This window comes from Cyprinus carpio, chromosome B18 (assembly GCF_018340385.1).
Source record: "Cyprinus carpio isolate SPL01 chromosome B18, ASM1834038v1, whole genome shotgun sequence".
Taxonomy (NCBI): Eukaryota; Metazoa; Chordata; class Actinopteri; order Cypriniformes; family Cyprinidae; genus Cyprinus; species Cyprinus carpio.
The window spans coordinates 17,310,097-17,330,387 of NC_056614.1; the positions used below are offsets into that span (position 1 = coordinate 17,310,097).

Below are 20,291 nucleotides of genomic sequence, written 5' to 3' on the forward strand. Positions count from 1 at the left end.
CATATATGTATATATATATATATATATATATATATATATACATATATATATATATATATATATACATATACACACACACATACATACATACATATATATATAATATATACAAACATATACATAAATACATATACATACATATACATATATATATATAAAATACAAACACATGCATGTATATTTAAGAAAACTAAAGTTTTTGTTGACATAATATGTGTGTGTGTGCTGTGTATTATGTATTTAAGAAAATATGTTGTTTATATATTAAATAATTTTATATAACATATAAATGTATATAAGTTTTTGTTGACATATATATATATATATATATATATATATATATATATATATATATGTGTGTGTGTGTGTGTGTGTGTGTGTGTGTGTGTGTAATAAACACAGTAAACATACATATATTATGTAAACAAAATCTTATTTTGGATGCGATTAATCATTTGACAAAAAAAGAAAAAGAAAAGAAAAAGTGTACAAAAATAATATATGAATATACATGACCAGGTTCTGTTTATCAATAATACATTAACTAAAACAAATGGATCAATAAAATGGGAGCAATTACCAGCAGCTTTCTGAAGAGATTTAATCCTTATCTGAAATACCAGACATCATCCTTAAAGTACTGAATCACTACTGACTGATGTTGTGGGCACTAAGATCTTCCACAAGACTGATGACTGGATTTAAAAAAACAAAAATAAAATGAGGATCAGAACGTAGCACCAAACATCCTCACTGGCTTTGCCCTCAGACAGCTTTGCGATGATATTCCGGAGGTGCAACCTCATAGTCACTTGCACTGAACAAAGACGATGAATTCTTCACCAAATACCTAAATTGAGCATAAAAGTCAATTAAATCGAGCATAAAAGTCAGTTACTTTCTGCAAGTGATTTATAAAGATCCATTTTTAAATAAATTGATCTTAAATAGTTTTCATAATCTGCATAGCTTTGGCTTGACATTAGGCCAGCTTCATTGAAAACTAGTGTATAAGATCATCATAAAATGTCTTCGTAATAACCTGACAGCTTCAGAAAGTTGCTCAAATTCTCGAAATAGGGCTGTGCAATTAATCAAAAAATGGTTTTGATTTTGGCCTCCTACAATTATGAAAATACAATAATCGAGATAAAACGATTATTGCGCCTTATTCCGCCCCCTTTTGCAGCGCTGCGCCTTTGTTCCTCCATAAAAGCCCAATTTCACGTGCAAATCAGTAAAATCATGTAACGTGACTTTCGCAAAATGGGACGTGCTTGATTTATAGAAGTATATTTATTGATGTTTTTAAAAGCGTGAAGGAGAACTTGTGCTGCTCTACATGAAGATATATGCGCTTAGAGATGGACGGTCAAATACATGCAAAAATGTGTCAAAATGCGGTGCTTAGTGATTAATCATGTATACCTTCGTCAGTCATGTAATAAATGAACATAAAGAGTTGAGAATGAAAATAAGCATGTAACGGTAAATTGGATCCGTGCGGCTCTTAAAGTGACGGCGGGATATTTTCCTGTTGTGACTGTGTGCTTATTCTTAGATTCTGTGTGCTTATTAAAATCAAAATCACACACTGCTCTTGAGTGAAGGATTTTAGAAGCTTTAAGAAACCAAAAAGTTTAATTCTTACAGTGAAGACTATGCTGTTTTATTTTACATTTGATTATTCTTTTCTGTAGAAGGCTGTAAACTGCTTGAGACTTGCATAAAAAAAAAAAAAAAATTAAAGCAGTTTGTTTCATTTGTATATTTTTATTCTAATGTATTTGTCCTTTGCTTCATTACTGACAGTTTAATTATTTTCAGTAATTTTGAGGACCTTTTTGTTTGTTTGTTTGAAATTCTGCTGGTCTCTACAATGCAGATGTCATAGCAACCTTATTTACAGGAAATACATATTTGATATATATCACTATCTTTAAATAATCCCTCATATAAAGTTTTGGTCATATGCCCCTTCATAATCATGTTAAATAATTGTGATTACACTACTGACCAAAATAATCGTGATTATGATTTTTACCATAATCGAGCAGCCCTATTTTGAAATGAATTAAAAATAATATTAAAACAAATTTCTGCTTACTTTAAAAAATCTTGTAGGTAGCTGAGAAGCAGGGCCAGACTCTTCTCATCCAGAGGTGTGTAGGCCAGCATTGCTCCAATTCTCACTGTCAGCGGACACAAAAGAGGCTATAAACCATCAAATTACTAATAATGTCAATTAAAACATTACCTGAGATACAAACACTGATTAAAGCCCCCCAGATCTCATTCATGATATTTTCATGATTACATTAAGCTTTGCGGATGTGATTATGGGCATGGACTATTATGCATCTTGCTATAACAAGTTTGTAGCATTCAAAGCTTACATTTAACATTTTGTTTTTCTAAAATATCTGAAATTGACTGGTTGCTCTGATTTTGAAGGTACAGTTAAGTTTCAAATGTTATAACTAACATTAGCAGGTTCATACCAAAAAGCCTCAGCAGGTGTGGCGCTCCGTAGATCTTCGACATGGATGTGTCTGGATGGTTTGCTAGGATCTCTGCATACTGCGGCCTCTCAAACTTGTAGAGGAGCTGCGTGCCTAACATGACATTGAAGTACTCGCGGATTCCAGCAACCACCTCATTCACGGCAAATTCCCTGAATAAATATCAAGTATCCCTTTAGAAACTCTCTACATCTTATTTGTGAATTTCTACAACAGGGATGATTTACTCAACAAATGAATCATTTGTACAAAGGTGGTTTCAACTGGGTAAGAAAATTATTTTTTACATATTGCATACAAACATACTTGTTATCAGAGTTTCCTCTTGATTTCTTGTAAGTTGCATAGTCCTCAAGGACATCATCTACATTCTTTTTTGCAGGCAAGTGAAAAAGCTAAATAAAAAAGAAATAAAACCACAAATATTTTCACAATGCAGATTAAGGCGTGCACACCATGTCAGAATTAGCATAATTACAAGATTCCAACTTGTAAAAAGTTAACGTCTTCTTAGAACTCATAATTACAACCTGTAAACTCTGAAACTACTTTTTAACTACTGTTGAAACTTCCAATGTAGTTCAATAGTTACCTTTGTAATATTTCTGTTCAATAATGCATAAAACTAATGACTAATGTTAATGTCTGAATAATGCATTAATCTAAAAAATAAACAAGACCAAATTGTGACTAGCAAATAGTTAAATAGATCTAATGTCCTACTAAATAAACTGTTTTTTAATAACCCATCTGCATAACAAATGCTTCCCTGGTGGATAGTAGTTTTATCTATTGATTGCTCAAGTTACAAATTCATTTTATTTTAAAGATTTATTTTTGCATTTCTTGCCTTTATCATATAGTATAATGGAGAGCATACACTCGAACAGCTCAGAGTAGAACGTCACAGATTGTCATCTACCAATTACACTAATCACACCATGGTGTGAACAGCATAATAATTCAAAAGTCAAAATTTAATTGTACAACCAATTTACGCAGATATCCAGGAAATGTTCTGCAAATGTGCACTTGGAAAAATTGTTCATCATATAATTACATCTAGTTGCTGATTGAAACAGCATTCTGTATAAAGCAATAAAGCTGGATGAAGCATGGGAGGATGTTTGTTGTTACCTGCTTCTGTCTAGTGATCAAGTCCCAGTCATCAACCAGCCACGGTTTTAACTCTTCGGGAATTTTTACCTTCACTTCTACTCGGTTAATGAAAGTCTCCTCCTGCAAACAAAACCAGTTTGGGAGTCAAAACCAAACTCACTTTTAACTTCTGTTAAAACACCAACTCTGAATAATTTAAACAGGCTTTGAACTGACATACACTCTCCACAGTTGGGTCAACACGTGCCCTCTTCTTGCGTGGGGGGTGAGGCATGTCCCCAGTGCTAGTGCCTTCTCCAGCCCCTGGCGCTAAGAAGCAAACAAGACAAGAGATTGTTATCAGTTAATAAGCAATGACTTCAAATACCACATAATGTAATATTTTATTGCATCTGCAACTACTTAAATGTTTTGACAAATACAACTCAGAGAACAACATGACAGATGTGTAAACTAACTGTGAAACTCTATAAATTGTTATTTAAATACATCTATACTGAGAAGGTTCAATCAAACTGCTTTGGCAGGTCAAAATAAATCAGGATTTGCATAGGGAATGGGAACTTACTCTTTTGCTTGTTCTTCTTTGTTTTTCTAGTGTAATGAATAGAAAGCCCGTGGTTAAATGAGTTTTCAGTTTTGACAGTTCATTTTTTTTTTAAATCTAGTTGAGGCAAGAAGCAGAGTTCATTTGAGGGCACTTCAAACAGTAAAAGCTGACAAAGTAACACTCACACATCTACATTTTTTTGCTGCACAGCAGCGATTTTCTTGCTCGGTGCGACACCCCTCATCCTTCCCTCAACATAATGGTCTCTGGAAAACAATATTTTGCATTAATTTTTCTCATGAAAAGATAAACATGCATCACAGATTGCATAAACCATTTCTTGATCCACTAGATTAACCAAAAATAAAAGGGACATAGAAGCGTTATGTGCATTAATGAATTGATTTCTTTGAAAGATCTGTTTTATGTCACTAGTTGTTTCTATAATTTTTTATTAATCAGTTTTTTTTCTTATGATGTTTTTTCTTTTTGTGGGTTTTTGTGTACATATTTTTGAGCACGGGTTTTTGGGGAACATTTTTGTCAGCTAGAAACACATTGTATACACATTCTTAGAATAAGGTGACCAAATCACATGGTAATTGGCAGAATTAACCATATTAACTTATATAATAAATGTGTCCTAACTACCACTGAATTTTCATCTATTTAAACCAGAATCTTGAATACAAAGACTTACTTCTTATTCCATCCACTGTAATGAATAAAGTATTTCACTTGTTTGTCCTTGATATTGATTCTTACACACTGGGAGGAAAGACAAAATATGTATAAACATCCAAATCATCGTTCAGATGACGACGGTTCAAAAATTCTAAGATAACTAATACAATTTAAATAATGTTGAACATTAAAATACAACACAACCAGGGAGGAAGAAAACAGCCTATTCACATGAAAATAAATGAGGATGATAAAACATCTTAAGAGAACATCTTAAGAGATAGAGATATATATATATATATATATATATATATATATATATATATATATATATATATATATATATATATATATATATATATATATATATATATATATATATAAATAAAAGGTTAAATGGTTGCTGTGCCTTTTATTCAACTTAATACAGAAAACAATATCAAAGGCCTAAATCTTTATCTACAAATCCATTACATCAAACACTTGGACTACATTTACACTAAAAAAGGAAATATGCTTCATGTTATTGCTACCAAAAAATATCAAACAGGCTTTTGAAGGATGCAAAACGGCATTGGTAATTCAGACAGATACCTTAGCTTCGTATAGCAATGGCCCATGAAAGCACAGCACTCGTTCACCTGAAATACATCAGAAACATTCATGTGTAATGACGTCCACAGGTACTCAAATAAAGAAAGCATTTAATTATATGAAAACGTGTATAAGCACATGATCATATGTTTATTGTGTATATTTTAAGCAAATACATTCAAAACAAGTCATAACACACAAAACAAATTTATTAAAAAATACATTAATATAAGTGTTTATTGTAATTTTCCAATTTCTGCCTGCTTATTTAAAATCGAAATATAATTTGCATATCTATTAAATAGTACCAAATGAAGTCTTGGCTTAAAATGGTTCTGCAAGTTTTAATAAAATGCTATTAAATCAACTAAACAGGTTTGTGTGTGTGTGTGTGTGTGTGTGTGTGTGTGTGTGTGTGTGTGTGTGTGTATAAAAAGGCAGATGATATTTGAGAAATAAATAATAAAAACTTTGGTATTATTTTTGTGATCAAAATATTATATTAGATGCTATTTACACTGAGTGAAAATAGCATATTTTCTAAGCGATATATGCTATTTACACTAAGTGCAAATAGTTATAGATTCTATTTACGTATTTGAACCCGGGTCGATCGCGTCAAAATGAGTACGACACATTCTGCGTCACTGGAGCTGATGACTGTTGACTGTCTTTTGTAATGTTGACTAGCCGAATCAACGTTGGTGGGCGGAATAAGTGTAAATAGCCTCTGCCAACAAGGCGGGCTATTTGCACTTAGTGTAAATAGACACTCCAATATAAAAATGTCTTACAACCAAGTTTGATTTGTTAACATTTTAACTATTAAACTTGCCCCATCAGTCAAATCATCGGTTCTCTCTCCGTGTTTATTATCAGCTCATTCAAAATCTTAAGACACGACCATTTGTTCAATGAATCAATTGGTGAATCGAAGCAATTAATTCATGAAGTAATCGCTTTAGACGGTCACTGTACCATACCATATTCAAAAAAATTCGATTCCGAACAACGCTTCGTTCAGTAACCGGACCTTTCTAGAGGTTGTTTAATGAGTTAAAGCCTCTATCGTCTCATTAGCGACATAAATAATTTAAACAGCTCTAAGCTGACATTCCTAGCATTATGTTATGAATGGCAATATATAACCATTCCCGCCGGGACTTCAATGCAATAACAGGAGCTTCCTGTAAGCCAGGCCTGCTACAAGCTAATGGGCTACATAGACAACAGCTAATGTTTTGTTTCAGAAACACGCAGCTGTGTGCATGTATAAACACTGCTACATATAACAGAAAGCACTAACGTGAAGTCGGTCATGCGCTTGACTGCTGATAAACAAATCTGCACAATTCATAGAAAGCAATCAGCATTGCTCGGCTAAAACTGCTTTTCTATAAACATCTTGTTGTGTACACGCGCCATTGTGTGGTGGCAGCGCCTGCTTCCTTTGCGCGGCTGAATGAGAGGATCCGCCGAACAACTGAGAAGACAAAGCTTTCCTATAGCGAATCTTACCTTCTTGAAATTTAGGTTTAGGGTCCTGTTTAGGCGCCATTCACAGATTAAACAATAAAAATAGCTGGAAAATCAAATCCAGGCATTGCCAGCTCCGATTTAATTCACACAGGGTGAAGGCGCCGCGCTGCGTTTCTATGACGCACTTTTTTGGCGCCCCTGTCAGGTGACTCCCATAATAAACAATATTTAACCAGTAGATTCTGTCGGAGCGTCACAAAATGTGTGCACTGCTTACGGATTATCATTTAGAAAATTTTTAAATTTTAAGATGTATTCATATTTTTCGGATAGTTATTTGTGTGTTGAGTCACATCTCTTACAGTCATACATGTACAATGTTAAATATAAATGTTCACAGTTGTGATCATTTTTTTTTATTATAGGCTATATTTTTTGTCTAATATATATATATATATATATATATATATATATATATATATATATATATATATATATATATATATATATATATATATATATTAAAAAAAAATTAAGTGTCTGCGTGTGGTGCAATGAATTTAGATTATTACAATATTATTTAACAGTTCAAGTTAAATTAACTATTAAAATATCTCTTTGAATTTAGTTAATAGGTCCACAGTTCAGAAATATGTTCCATTTTATCTGATGGTCTTTCAACAAAATAGTCTTATATAGTTTTATAATTATAAGACATTAGGCATTAATGTAAATGTTCAGTAGTTTCGTATGGAAATTTAAACCTTAAATGAAAAGTTGCAAAAAGGGTTGTTGTTGTTTTTTCCAGTCCATCCTCTTTAAAATGATTTGCTTTGTCACCCTTAGGAAACTCTTGTCCAGTTACACAGATTTGTTAAATGGGTTTTGAGGTACAAGGAATTCTTGTGGTGTTCATGATATTTTCTTTCTGGCATCAGATGTTCAATTCTCTCATCTACAGTGGGTAAAATAAGTATTGAACAAGTCACCATTTTTCTCAGTAAATATATTTTTTAAAGGTACTGTTGACATGACATTTTCACCAGATGTTGGTAACAACTCAAGTAAGCCATACATACAAAGAAAAAAAAACCAAGTCCAGAAATTAAGTTTTGTGTAATACAATGGAATGACTCAGGGAAAAAGTATTGAACATGCTTACTGAAATTTATTTAATACTTCGTACAAAAGCCTTTGTTGGTAATGACAGCTTCAAGACACCTCCTGTATGGAGAAACTAGTCGCATTCATTGCTCAGGTGTGATTTTGGCCCATTCTTCCACACAAAACAGTCTTTAAATCTTGAAGGTTCGGTGGGCCTCTTCTATGAACTCTAATCTGTAGTTCTTTCCATAGATTTTCTGTTGGATTCAAGTCAGGTGATTGGCTGGGTCATTCTAGCAGCTTTACTTCCTTTCTCTGAAACTAACTGAGAGTTTACTTGGCTGTGTTTGGGATCACTGTCTTGCTGAAATGTCCACCCTTGTTTCATCTTCATCATCCTGGTAGATGGCAGCAGATTTTATCAAGAATGTCTCGGTCCATTTTTCCATTCATCCTTACTTCAGTTATATGCATTTTGCCAGTGCCACACCATGATGTTTCCGGGGTGATGTGCAGTGCCATTTGACCTCCAAACATGGTGTGTATTATAGCATCCAAAGAGTGCAATTTTTGTCTCATCTGACCAGACTATACTCTCCCAGTGTTTCACGGGCTTGTCTAAATGTTGTGCAGCAAATTTTAAACATGCTTTTTCTTTAGCCATAGAGCCTTGTGTGGTGAGCGTGCATACAGACCACTGGGTTTGAGTGCATTACTTATTGTTTTCTTTGAAACAATTGTACATGCTAATTCCAGGTCTTTCTGAAGCTCTCCACAAGTGATCCTTGGCTCTTAAACGACTCTTCTGATAATTTTTTTCACTGCTCTGTCAGAACTCTTGTGAGGAGCACCTGGTCATGGCTGGTTTATGGTGAAATTATGTTCTTTGTCCACATCGAGATTATGGCCCCAGCAGTGCTCACTGGAACATTCAGAAGTATAGAAATCCTTCTGTAACCAATGCCATCAGTATATTTTTCAACAATAAGTTTGCGAAAGTCTTGAGAGAGCTCTTTGCTTTAACCCATGGTGAAATGTTTCTTGTGTGACATTGGTAATAAGACACCTTTTTATAGGCCTTCAGTTGAGACTGAACCAACTAATATTAATTTCCACTGACAAGGCGCAGGATTGCTTTCTAATTACTGATAGATTTCAGCTGGTGTCTTGGCTTTCCATGCCTTTTTGCACCTCCCTTTCTTCATGTGTTCAATACTTTTTCCCTGTGTCATTCCGTTTTATTATACATAACTTAATTTCTAAACTTGTTTGGTTTTCTTTGTATGTATGGATTACTTGGGTTGTTACCGACATCTGTTGAAAATTTCATGAAGAAATATATTTACTGAGAAAAATGTTGACGTGTTCCATACTTATTTTACCTGCTGTATGAAGCATGTGAAACTATATGGTCAGAAGTGGACTACATCTGTAATGATTTATTCATAATATGTCAACCTTATTGGGGATATGATTCTGTTTTCCAATATTCTTAAGAAGACAGCATGTTGTTGTTTTAATAGTCACTTTCAAACATGCATACATTTGTTTCACTTTTACAAATTACAGAAAGACCCATAATGACCCATATAAGACTCATAATATTCAGCTTAATCATTCATTTGTTCTTTAATATTAGTCAATACAGTCAGTCTCTGTAAATAATAATTATTGATGCAACTAAATGTAGGCTAATGTATTATTGGTAGTAGCTAGTAATGATAATAATATTAATAATAATACATCGTTTTATAATACAATTTAAAAAAGAGAAAAAGAATAAACATTCTGTATACATATATAATATATACATATTTTGCACATAAATTATTATTTTCTCATTTTAATATCGTTGCATTGGTTCATGCATTCCTTCCAGTTTTCTGTAAAGACCTCTTTAATAACCAAGGGGCAATATTTGATAAACAATTTTTCAGTTTCTTTCTCAAAGGCCTTCTCGTAAGACAATATATAAACGGATTTAAGCAACTATTAGTATGAGCTAAGCAAACAGTCACGGGAAATACATAAGTATGGACAATATAATACGCCTCATCCCAGTGAATCACGTTCAACTTTACCAAAACACCCCAAAATGTAATTGCGTGGTTCGGCATCCAGCAAAGAAAGAAAGAAAGAACCACAACTGTGATAGACTTCGTCACATGAATCCTGCGCTTTGAATGAATGTTATTCAGATTTCGCTTTCTCACAAATCTCAGAAGCAGCAAATAGGACACGGAAAGGATCAGCATGGGCAAAACAAAAGCAACCAGGATTTTTTGCAAATGATAAAAGGCAAGCCAATAATGTCCGGCAGGAAACTTCAGTAAGCAGAGCTTCTCTCCAGCCACGTTGGTCACAGTGGAGAAAAAAGCCGTTGGCGCGGTGGCGACGGTAGCAAAAACCCACAAAAATGCGCAAACCCATTTGACAGAGCAGGACGCTGGGGGACGGACCCTGTTCTTGGTGGCTGAAGCCACGGAGCAGTATCGAGTGATGCTCATAGCAGTGAGGAAGAAGACGCTGGCGTACATATTCATCACAGTAACCGACAGTATGATCTTGCACATGGCGTCTCCAAACGGCCAGCTGAAATCCAGAGCGGTATCCACCGCCCAAAACGGCAACGTCAGGACGAACTGGAGGTCTGTGACAGCTAAATTAATGATGAACACATTAATGGTGGTACTCTGTCTGCAGTGTTTCACTCTCATGATGAAAAGGACGAGCGAATTCCCAACTAAGCCTATTGCGCACACGAGAACGTACACCACTGAGATCATGATCCTTAGGACCGGGCTTCTGTCCGCGGTCACGTCTATGTCCTCCAGATTTCCAAACGTGACATGAGCCTGAGGGGTTCGGTTAAACACCCTGCTGCTGCTGTTAAAAGGGTCACCCATGGTTAAGCATCCAATAGCGCGTTCCAGCTGCGCTCAGCCAGCGTTCAGCTGCGTTGAAGATGTTTTCTCAACGGTTTGCCCAACACCCGTGCGCTTCCACTAATATATACATAGATACACGTGTTTTGGTATTACCCGCCCTTGCAGAGTAAAGATTGGTTGGAGAATTTTGACATCAGGTGGTGGGAACTGTGGGAGTTTAAAACCTTGGGAGTGTAGGAGATGATAAATACGTTTTTATATGCATAAGTAGGTCTGACTGTATCTGCGTTTCAAGTGGGGTTCCAAAACATTTCAATGATCACAAAAATTAGATTACAAGTTTGGGCGCGAATGTTCCTGGCGGTAAAGAGATCCTGGAAAACATTAACAGCATAAGCGAGGAAACCATGGCAACAGTATGCTTCTTGAGCACATTCACAGTTGCTGCGTCCCAAATCGCCTACTTATACTTTGCCCTTTGGGACATACTACTTCTTTATAGCTGCTTCTTTAACAGACGTTCTGTTGCTTAGTTTAAGTTTGCACAGTTAAAGGGATACTCCACCCCAAAATGAAAATTTTGTCATTAATCACTTACCCCCATGTCGTTCCAAACCCGTAAAAGCTTAGTTCGTCTTCGGAACACAATTTAAGATATTTTGGATGAAAACCGGGAGGCCTGTGACTGTCCCATAGACTGCCAAGTAAATAACAGTGTCAAGGTCCATAAAAGGTATGAAAGTCATCGTCAGAATACTTCATCTGCCATCAGATGTGCAATCTGGGTTATATGAAGCGACGGGAACACTTTTTGTAAGCAAAGAAAACAAAAATAACGACTTTATTCAACAATTACTTTTTCAACAGTCTCCTCTGTGTCTCTCCATATCACCGTAAGCTGCGTATGCTCTTCTGTATCATCCGCGCCACAAGGATGCGCTGTTTTCTTTCAAATCAAAGCTAAATACACGTAGAAACAGAGCATCCTTGGCATACACAGCATACGCAGCATATGGTGATATGGAGAGACACAGAGTAGACAGTTACAAGCCTCCCGGTTTTCATCCAAAATATCTTAAATTGTGTTCCGAAGATAAACAAAGCTTTTACAGGTTTGGAACGACATGGGGGTAAGTGATTGATGCCAAAATTTTCATTTTGGGGTGGAGTATACCTTTAACATCATCCACATTTGGTTTAATTTGATTTCCTACCGTATTGGAGAGAAATGAAGAGGCATGTTGATCTGCTAGCTACGTGTCCATCATGCCGAGAACTCTGCTCATGTGTTTGCATAATGATGCATTTAAAAGTCAATGACCAAACGTATCATTATAAATCTTCACAGTGTTGCTGCAGATGAAATATAATGTGGATAACATTACATTTATAATTTTTCATCGGGTTAGACATTGATTATGTATAATCATTCGATGAAGCCCGAAAGCGTATTTTTACTAGATTATACATAGCACAAATATAACACAAAAACTGTTTAAAAAGCTACTGCGTTAATATGTTACCTAAACTTGGATGAACCTCAAAAGAAAGTACTCCTATATAGAAATAAAAGGGTAACACTTTACAATAAGGATCAATAGTTAACAGTAATTACCTATATTAGTTAACATTAATTAAACATAAACAATACTTCTATAGCATTCATTGATCTTACTTAATGTTAATTTCAACATTTACTAATACATTATCAAAATCAAAAGTTGTGCTTGATTACATTAGTTAATGCACTGTGAATTAACATGAACAAACAATGAATAACTGAATTTTCATTAACTAACATTAACAAAGATTAATAAACACTGTAACAAATGCATTGCTCATTGTTAGTTCATGTTAGTTAATACATTAATTAATGTTAACAAATGACACCTTATTGTAAAGTGTTACCAATAAAAGAATATCACAGAAAAATATCCTATTGTTAAATAAATTAATTCAAATAAGTGGGTAATTCAAATTACAGGTAAAACACCTGCCCTATTTTTACGGATTTTTTTAGAGCAGGGTTTCTCAACTCTGGCCCTCGAGGTCCACTTTCCTGCAGTTTAGCTCCAGCTCTAATCAAACAGACCTGAACAAGCTTATCAAGGTCTTCAGGATCACTAGAGTATGACTAAGGTTAAACCTCGGAAAAAGGAAAAAAGGAAAGTGGACCTTGAGGGCCAGTGTTGAGAACCCCTGCTTTAGAGTGTATTTATCTTTAATTGAAAAGTTGAATTGAAAATAAAAATCTATGATTTAACCTTGTATGGCTTTGACAGTATTCCCATTCATTTGAAATTAGTGCATGTCCTGCCAGACACCAGCACAAAAGTGGACACATTTAAAATTATATTTTTTAATATAATTATTGCTAGTATTATTTTCTGAAGAGCTGAAAATGTGATAGTGTAGTTTAAAACTGATATAAATCAATTATTTTCTCACCTTAAACCGCTGATAAATATTCCAAATAAAATAATTCAAATAAAATAAATGCATATTAAATAAAAATACACTTTAAAATTTTGTTTATTAACTATATTTTTATTTGATATACATAAATTAACATAACATAAAATAAATATACATTAAATAATCATTAATTCATGAGTTTCTATGTAATTATTATTTGTAAAATGTACTATTGCACTAATGCATTTTCTCTTGACAACAATAAACCAGGTAATTAATTTCTAAAAATGTGTAAAATTGTATAAAAATTTTAATATTATAAAAATATTTGTATAATATTAATTAATACTGTTAGCTATTAATAAACATATGATAACTTAAAGATTTTGCATTGTCAGTATTAATTATCATTTCTAGAACATTTACATTATGAATGATTATTAAACTATTAAACTATTATTAAACTAATCCATAAACGTTTCATAAAACATCAAATATATTTCCATATATTTAATAAAGAAATATCTAAATAGCAGTTTGGGGAAGATGGGGTGATGGGGAAGTCGTGGCCTAGTGGTTAGAGCGTTTGACCCTAAGGTTGTGGGTTCGAGTCTCAGGCCAGCAATACCACGACTGAGGTGCCCTTGAGCAAGGTGCCTATTCAGCATTGTCTTCTCTTCCGAGTTTGTTGTGAGCGTGTTCACGACGCTGCTGACGTGTTTTCTGGTGCACCCAATAACAAAGATAACACGTCAGCAGCGTCGTACGTCAACTGTCACAGCAGTCGCTCTCACAACAGACCCGGAAGAGAAGACAATGGTGAATAAAGTCGTCATTTTTGTTATTTTTGGACCAAATTGTATTTTCGATGCTTCAACAAATTCTAATGGACCCTCTGATGTCACATGGACTACTTTGATGATGTTTTTATTACTTTTCTAGACATGGACAGCAGGGGCGGTTCTAGGGTGAGTGGAGATCCGGGGCTTAGCCCAGAAAAATCCATGTGACTTTTTATTTTAATAAATCAGAAAGATTTACCTTTTTTAAAATATAAAAAAAAACAAATTTAAAACATTTTATTTAAAGTTTATCCCTTGTATCCAGACACATATGCTGATGTTGTGTCTCTATCTCACTTTTTTTGTCTCTGTCTTTCAGTTTTCTTTTCTTTTCCAATCAAGCCTGACTGGCTACACTCGTCCTGGTAGAACAGGGATAAGAAGCAAACATTAAGCAGTGCACTGACATACTCTTACTCTACAAAGGACTTTATCTCTGTGTTTATGCATTACAGTAAACAGATTCAAGTTATTCAGTCTAGCAGATAAACCTTACCCTCTACTGAAGTCTGTGCATCATTCCTCTGCTGTGGCTGCCTCATAAAGTTTTGTCCTAACTTTGCTGTTGCCTGCTTTCCTCTTTTCTCAATTGTTTTTCTTCTTCTCATCATAACAGCTCTCCTTTTGGGCTCTCCTTGCCTCTCTCCACTCCTTTCTCTTCTTCTATCCACACCAATACCCTTTTATACTATTCTCCTCTTAAAGTGTGCCCACTTCTCTACTTTGCGTATTTGCCTTTTTCATTTGCTTTGAATTTTCTTTTTGTTATAATGCTTTACAGTAAAATTGTGTTTGTTAACATTAGTTAGTGTCCATATGGTCTGAAAATTATAAATTCTTTGTAATGAACAATTGTATTTTGATAAAAAAAAAAAAAAAAAAAAGATTTACAAATATGAATGAATGCAATAAAAAAAAAATCTTAGTTTATTGGTAATGAAGTAACTAATGATAACAAATACCACTTTACTGTAAAGTGGTTTTATGTGCCTCCCTCCATCCCGTTTCGGTCTGAACACTTTATTGCATTGATGGTGGTAGTTTAAGAGTGTATCGTCTTGATTTCATTAAGCCACTGCCTTAATGTGTGCGTCGGTCAGTCATTTAATCAATGGATTCGTTCGAAACAGATGATTCATTCAGAAAAAAAAGTAAGCAACTGTTTTAAGAATGGGTCAGTGAATCATTTACTCACGCAAATTTATTCAGTAAACACCGCTGTGTGTTGCTGCAGAGCACAACAACATGCTTTGTTTGGAACCATTTCCTTTGCGATATATGTCTTTTTTTATTATTCTTGTTTATTGAATTGTTGCCCTGACACGAAAAGTCTGCCACAGACCTTGCTAACCAAACATTATAACCGCTCTGTGTGTGTGTCCTATAGACTGTGCTGCGCAACCGTTAACTGTTAGATGTTCAGCATGTAACGTTAAATCAGACACAATTTAAAACCGAAAAAGAAATATAATACTATGATTAAAAGTTACAGATACCTGAAGCTGTTGTATCTTGGCGTTCAAGTGCTGGTTGGGGGTGTTTTACTTCCTTTATTTTTTTTTTTTTTTTTGAAGAATTTTGAAATATCCATTTTAACTTTCAAATAAATTGATCTAGTAAAATACTACACGCCTGGCTCCAAAAGATCTCATATCATTGGCTGGATCGTACAGACGCTCATAGATGGTTGGCCAGTTTACATGTCAGTCAGAAGCACTAGACTTAGTGGGCGGTTTTTGTCGGGTGTGAATGACAACGCGTAAATTGACAGACACTGTAGACGTGAGAGTCGAGAGATATTTATTTATTTATTTATTTAAATTCTAATATAAATTACTTTATTGGGCATGAAAATTCATTGATGGCATGGTGGTAATAAAAACATTCGGGGCTTTGCTGAAAACATTCGGGGCTCCAGCCCCCTTAGCCCACCCCTAACGCCGCCCCTGATGGACAGTATACCTTACATGCATTTTTAATGGAGGGTCAGAAAGCTCTCGGACTAAATCTTAAATATCTTAAACTGTGTTCCGAAGATGAACGGAGGTCTTACGGTTTGGAACGACATGATGGTGAGTCATTAGTGACATAATTTTAATTTTTCGGTGAACTAACCCTTTAAGCAAAACCTGACTTAGTACTTGGTGCAGAAACCCTTGTTGGCAAGCACAGAAGTAAGAGGTTTTTTTGTAGTTGGTCACCAGGTTTGCACACTTCCCAGGAGGGATTTTGATCCACTCCTCTTTACAGATTCTCTCTTAATCCTTAAGGTTTTTTGGCTGTCGTTTGGCAACTCGAAGTTTCAGTTCCCTCCACAGATTTTCTATAGGATTGAGGTCTGGAGACTGGCTATAGGCCACTCCATGACCTTAATGTGCTTCTTCTTGAGCCACTCCTTTGTTGCCTTGGTGGTATGTTTCGGGTCATTGTCATGCTGGAAGACCCATCCATGACCCATCTTCAGTGTTCTGGCTGAGGGAAGGAGGTTCTCGTCCAAGATTTTACAGTACATGGCTCCATCCATTTGCCCCTCAGTGCAGTGAAGTCGTCCTGTACCCTTTGCAGAAAAACAGCCCCAAAGCATAATGTTTCCATCTCCGTGCTTGACTGTAGGGATGGTGTTCTTGGGGTCATAGTCAGCATTTCTCTCCCTCCAAACACGGCGAGTTGAGTTAATGCCAAAGAGCTCAATTTTCGTCTCATCTGACCACAGCACTTTCTCCCAAGCCTTCTCTGAATCATTTAGATGTTCTTTGGCAAACTTTAAATGGGCCTGTACATGTGCCTTCTTGAGCAGGGGGACCTTGCAGGCGCTGCAGGATTTCAGTCCACTGCGACGTAGTGTGTTACCAATGGTTTGCTTGGTGACTGTAGTCCCAACTGCCTTAAGATCATTAACAAGCTCCTCCCGTGTAGTTTGGGTCTGATCCTTGACCTTTCTCATGACCATCCTTACCCCATGAGGCGAGATCTTGCACGGAGCTCCAGACCGAGGCCGATTGAAGGTTGTTTTGTATTTCTTCCATTTCCAAATAATCGCACCAACAGTTGTCTCCTTCTCACCAAGCTTCTTGCTGATGGTTTTGTAGCCCTTTCAAGCCGTGTGCAGATCTACAATCTTGTCTCTGACATCCTTTGAAAGCTCTTTGGTCTTGCCCATGGTGGTGGGAGAGGTTGGAATGGAAGATACAGATTGTGTGGACAGGTGTCTTACACACCTAATGAGCTGACTAATGAGCTGACATTAAGATAAACTAAAATAAACCTACCATAAAAATTACAGACCCTTCATTTCTTTGTAAGTGGACAAACTTAAAAAATCAGCAGGGGATCAAATAAATATTTTCTCCACTGTATAGGGGTCAAAATATTACTTTAATAAAACATAAAAGTAAATAAATACTATTACAATTGCAGCAAAAAAAAAAAAGAAAAAAAAATTACACACATTAAATAAATAATTTTAAAATATTAAATATTATCAAAATAAATACTAAATTTAATAAATAATCAATAGCAGCTTATTTTCTTAGCGATATATTCTATTTACACCAAATGCAAATAGGCTAGCTATAGATTCCATTTACACTATGATAAAATGCTATTTATACTACTTAATTCAAATAGTGGCAATTATCTGCATCTCAATATTGTAGTAAATTATAAAACAGTATGCGATAATAACTGATCATTTTAATTCAAATAAAAAAATGGATGCCACCTTATTGGGACATTAAAGCCCTCCCTACACATACCCTAACCTCAGGGCTGGCCCATGGCATAGGCGACATAGGCAGTTGTCTAGGGCGCAGAATGACTGGGGGGCACCGCAGGAAAGTTTTTTTTTTTTGGTCGGAAGTGTACTCCTCTTGTGACCATCATGCGCTCCTACACCCATATATTAAGCAAAATAATTTCTGACAGTTAACATAATTTTAGTACTGATCGATCATCAAACTGATTAAAATAATGTTAGAATAAAATAAAATTGACATCAACGAAAAATCCTAAGATTTGACAACATTTTTGCTTCATGACGTAATTATAATACATCATCATAATGCATTAATTATGCATGGTGCACACAGTTCAAATAGTTTTGCCATTTATGTGCTCTTAAAGTACAATTTCTAAAAAATTTAGTGAAAAAAGAAAATTATCAGGTGCACAAGGCAGGAAACAACGCAAAGAAGAGGAGAATATTAATATGGAGATAAAAATAACAAGTTAACGACTGTGTATTAACCTGTGATGTTAATGCAGTATTTTGAAATAGCCTTTTTAGAACATCTTAACTGGCAACACTGACACTGTGGAACATTTTTGCTTGAGTTAACTGCTTATTTAATTTTACTTTATTTTCTTTAAAATAAATGAAAGCTTCTGTAATGTTATTTTAATATCAGTTACATTACAGCTTTCTTTTAATTCACCAAAAAGTGTGTAAATGTCTTTTGAAAAAGACCCTGACTAGGACTATAATCTAGCATTCATAAAATGAAATAAGTATGTCATTTTCCACTGTACATATTCACAAAATTGAATTTATGTTAATTAGACTAACTAGCTAGCTAGCTGGCTAACATGTACAAATAAATTTCAAAATGTAGCCTTTATTTTGTTGCCTTTGTTGTCTGTTAGACTATTTTAGCCATTTCACATTGCTCATATTTCTATTTGTTGTACTAAGTACTTGTCACTGTAGGCATAGTTGTGGGAGTAGCTCATGTCTGGTCTCTTCAGTAGGCTATTTTAACAGATTCACTCATAAAATACCTAGGTTCTTTAACATCTCCATTTATTTATTATCAGAATTTATTTACTACTTATTTATGTTAATACTTATCATTATTTATCTTATGTTATATTATAGTAAAGTTTTAAAAAATCAGCATTTTCAGAATTTTTTTAGTGGTTGGGGTCGGGGTTTCCGGGGGGTGGGGGTGGGGTTGTGTGCGTGGGTCAGAAATTTTAAATTTATCTTTGGGAATGTATTGATTATTTGTTTGTGCTGCCTAAGCCTACCCGATATTTATTTTTATGTTTTTATTTTTTTTTTTTGTTTTTTATTAAAAATAAATGCCTTTCCGATGCGATACTAGATTTGAAAAGGGAGAGAAAAAAGTTCAATAGGCAAAGTCGAACTTGGGACGATCTATACCACTGAAGCTGTAACTTGCTAATAGTCTTTCACACGTAGGTGGGCAGAGTTAATGTAAATAGCTTCTGCCAACAAGATGGCCTATTTGCACTTAGTGTAAATAGACACTCCGAAAATCAACACTGATGTACGTCATCTGCTGGAGCATTCCAAATTTCAAAATTTACAAAGGCACACTGCTATTTCTGGAGGCGAAGTCATCAATGAGTTCATCATATGATAATTAAAACATGAATTAATGAGCAACTGGGATGGTGCCCCCCCCGGGAGTTGGTGCCCTATGCAAACTGCGTACTCTGCATATAGGGAGCGGCAGTACTGTATGGTGTGGTCAGTGTATGGTGACAATGGCACAAGTTTGGTGTCAATATGTCAAAAATTTATAGATATACAGCCTCAGATGCAATTTGGCATCATTCCAGCAAAGTCGTTGATGCGTTAAACAATAACCGTTTTGTATATCAACACAAAATCCTTAACTTTTTGCCAGCATGGTCTGAAGATGATTGGAGTCAAATTTGGTGAAAATTGGACCAACGGTCTAGGAAGAGTTTGAAAAAGTAGGTTTTCAAAAAATGGTGGACAGGAAGTTTGGCAGACTATGGCGAAATTTTTATCCAAACCATTCAGAAGTTACTAGCAAAAATAGCCATTTTTCATTTCTCCTGACCACTAGGTGGCACTGCACTGAAACTGTGCAGATAGCCTCAGGTCATGGTTATTATAGTCTCAGCCTCAGACGTCACGCCCTCGGGAACGTTGGCTAAACATCTGATTAATATGTCACACAAAAGTGGAAACACTTCAGGAGTTTCGAAGGCGTCATCAGATTGGTTGAATTCTACAGGATTTCTGGGAGATGTGTGTGTCGCGTTCTTTAACGTTCCGCCTGCAAACAAAGATGCCATGACGCCAAACCCTCTCACAAAAGAA

General features: G+C 35.1%; 2 protein-coding genes and 1 long non-coding RNA gene across 4 annotated transcripts; all 3 read right to left on the bottom strand.

Moving 5' to 3' along the window:
* Nucleotides 1-387: 387 nt before the first annotated feature.
* On the bottom strand, nucleotides 388-4,565 carry morf4l1 (mortality factor 4 like 1). 2 transcript variants are annotated; one of them, XM_042744097.1, is made up of 8 exons: nucleotides 4,377-4,565; nucleotides 4,210-4,235; nucleotides 3,862-3,950; nucleotides 3,660-3,761; nucleotides 2,829-2,917; nucleotides 2,502-2,674; nucleotides 2,108-2,214; nucleotides 388-850 (listed from the first exon to the last, which is right to left on the bottom strand). In XM_042744097.1, exons 1-7 carry the CDS (start codon nucleotides 4,433-4,435, stop codon nucleotides 2,153-2,155), a joined length of 600 nt encoding a protein of 199 aa, XP_042600031.1. In that variant the 5' UTR covers nucleotides 4,436-4,565; the 3' UTR covers nucleotides 388-850; nucleotides 2,108-2,152. The 2 variants fall into 2 exon arrangements, with proteins under 2 accessions (XP_042600031.1, XP_042600030.1); XM_042744096.1 differs by having other exon boundaries at nucleotides 2,108-2,192; nucleotides 4,377-4,548.
* Nucleotides 4,566-4,865: 300 nt separating this feature from the next.
* LOC122140439 lies at nucleotides 4,866-7,171 on the bottom strand. The gene is made up of 3 exons (XR_006157110.1): nucleotides 6,988-7,171; nucleotides 5,470-5,516; nucleotides 4,866-4,959 (listed from the first exon to the last, which is right to left on the bottom strand). It is a non-coding gene; the product is annotated as an uncharacterized LOC122140439 (long non-coding RNA).
* Nucleotides 7,172-9,253: 2,082 nt separating this feature from the next.
* Nucleotides 9,254-11,493, bottom strand: rxfp3.3a3 (relaxin family peptide receptor 3.3a3). The gene has a single exon (XM_019087340.2). It carries the CDS (start codon nucleotides 10,956-10,958, stop codon nucleotides 9,915-9,917), a length of 1,044 nt encoding a protein of 347 aa, XP_018942885.1. The 5' UTR covers nucleotides 10,959-11,493; the 3' UTR covers nucleotides 9,254-9,914.
* Nucleotides 11,494-20,291: the final 8,798 nt, after the last annotated feature.

Coding starts and splice junctions, on each gene's coding strand:
- rxfp3.3a3 (XM_019087340.2), bottom strand. CDS start 10,958: ATGGGTGACCCTTTTAACAGCAGCAGCAGGGTGTTTAACCGAACCCCT.
- morf4l1 (XM_042744096.1), bottom strand. CDS start 4,435: ATGAGGGGTGTCGCACCGAGCAAGAAAATCGCTGCTGTGCAGCAAAAA. Junction 2,675..2,828: donor AGAGGAAACTCTGATAACAA/GTATGTTTGTAT, acceptor ATATTTATTCAG/GGAATTTGCCGTGAATGAGG. Junction 851..2,107: donor TACCTACAAGATTTTTTAAA/GTAAGCAGAAAT, acceptor TGCTCAATTTAG/GTATTTGGTGAAGAATTCAT.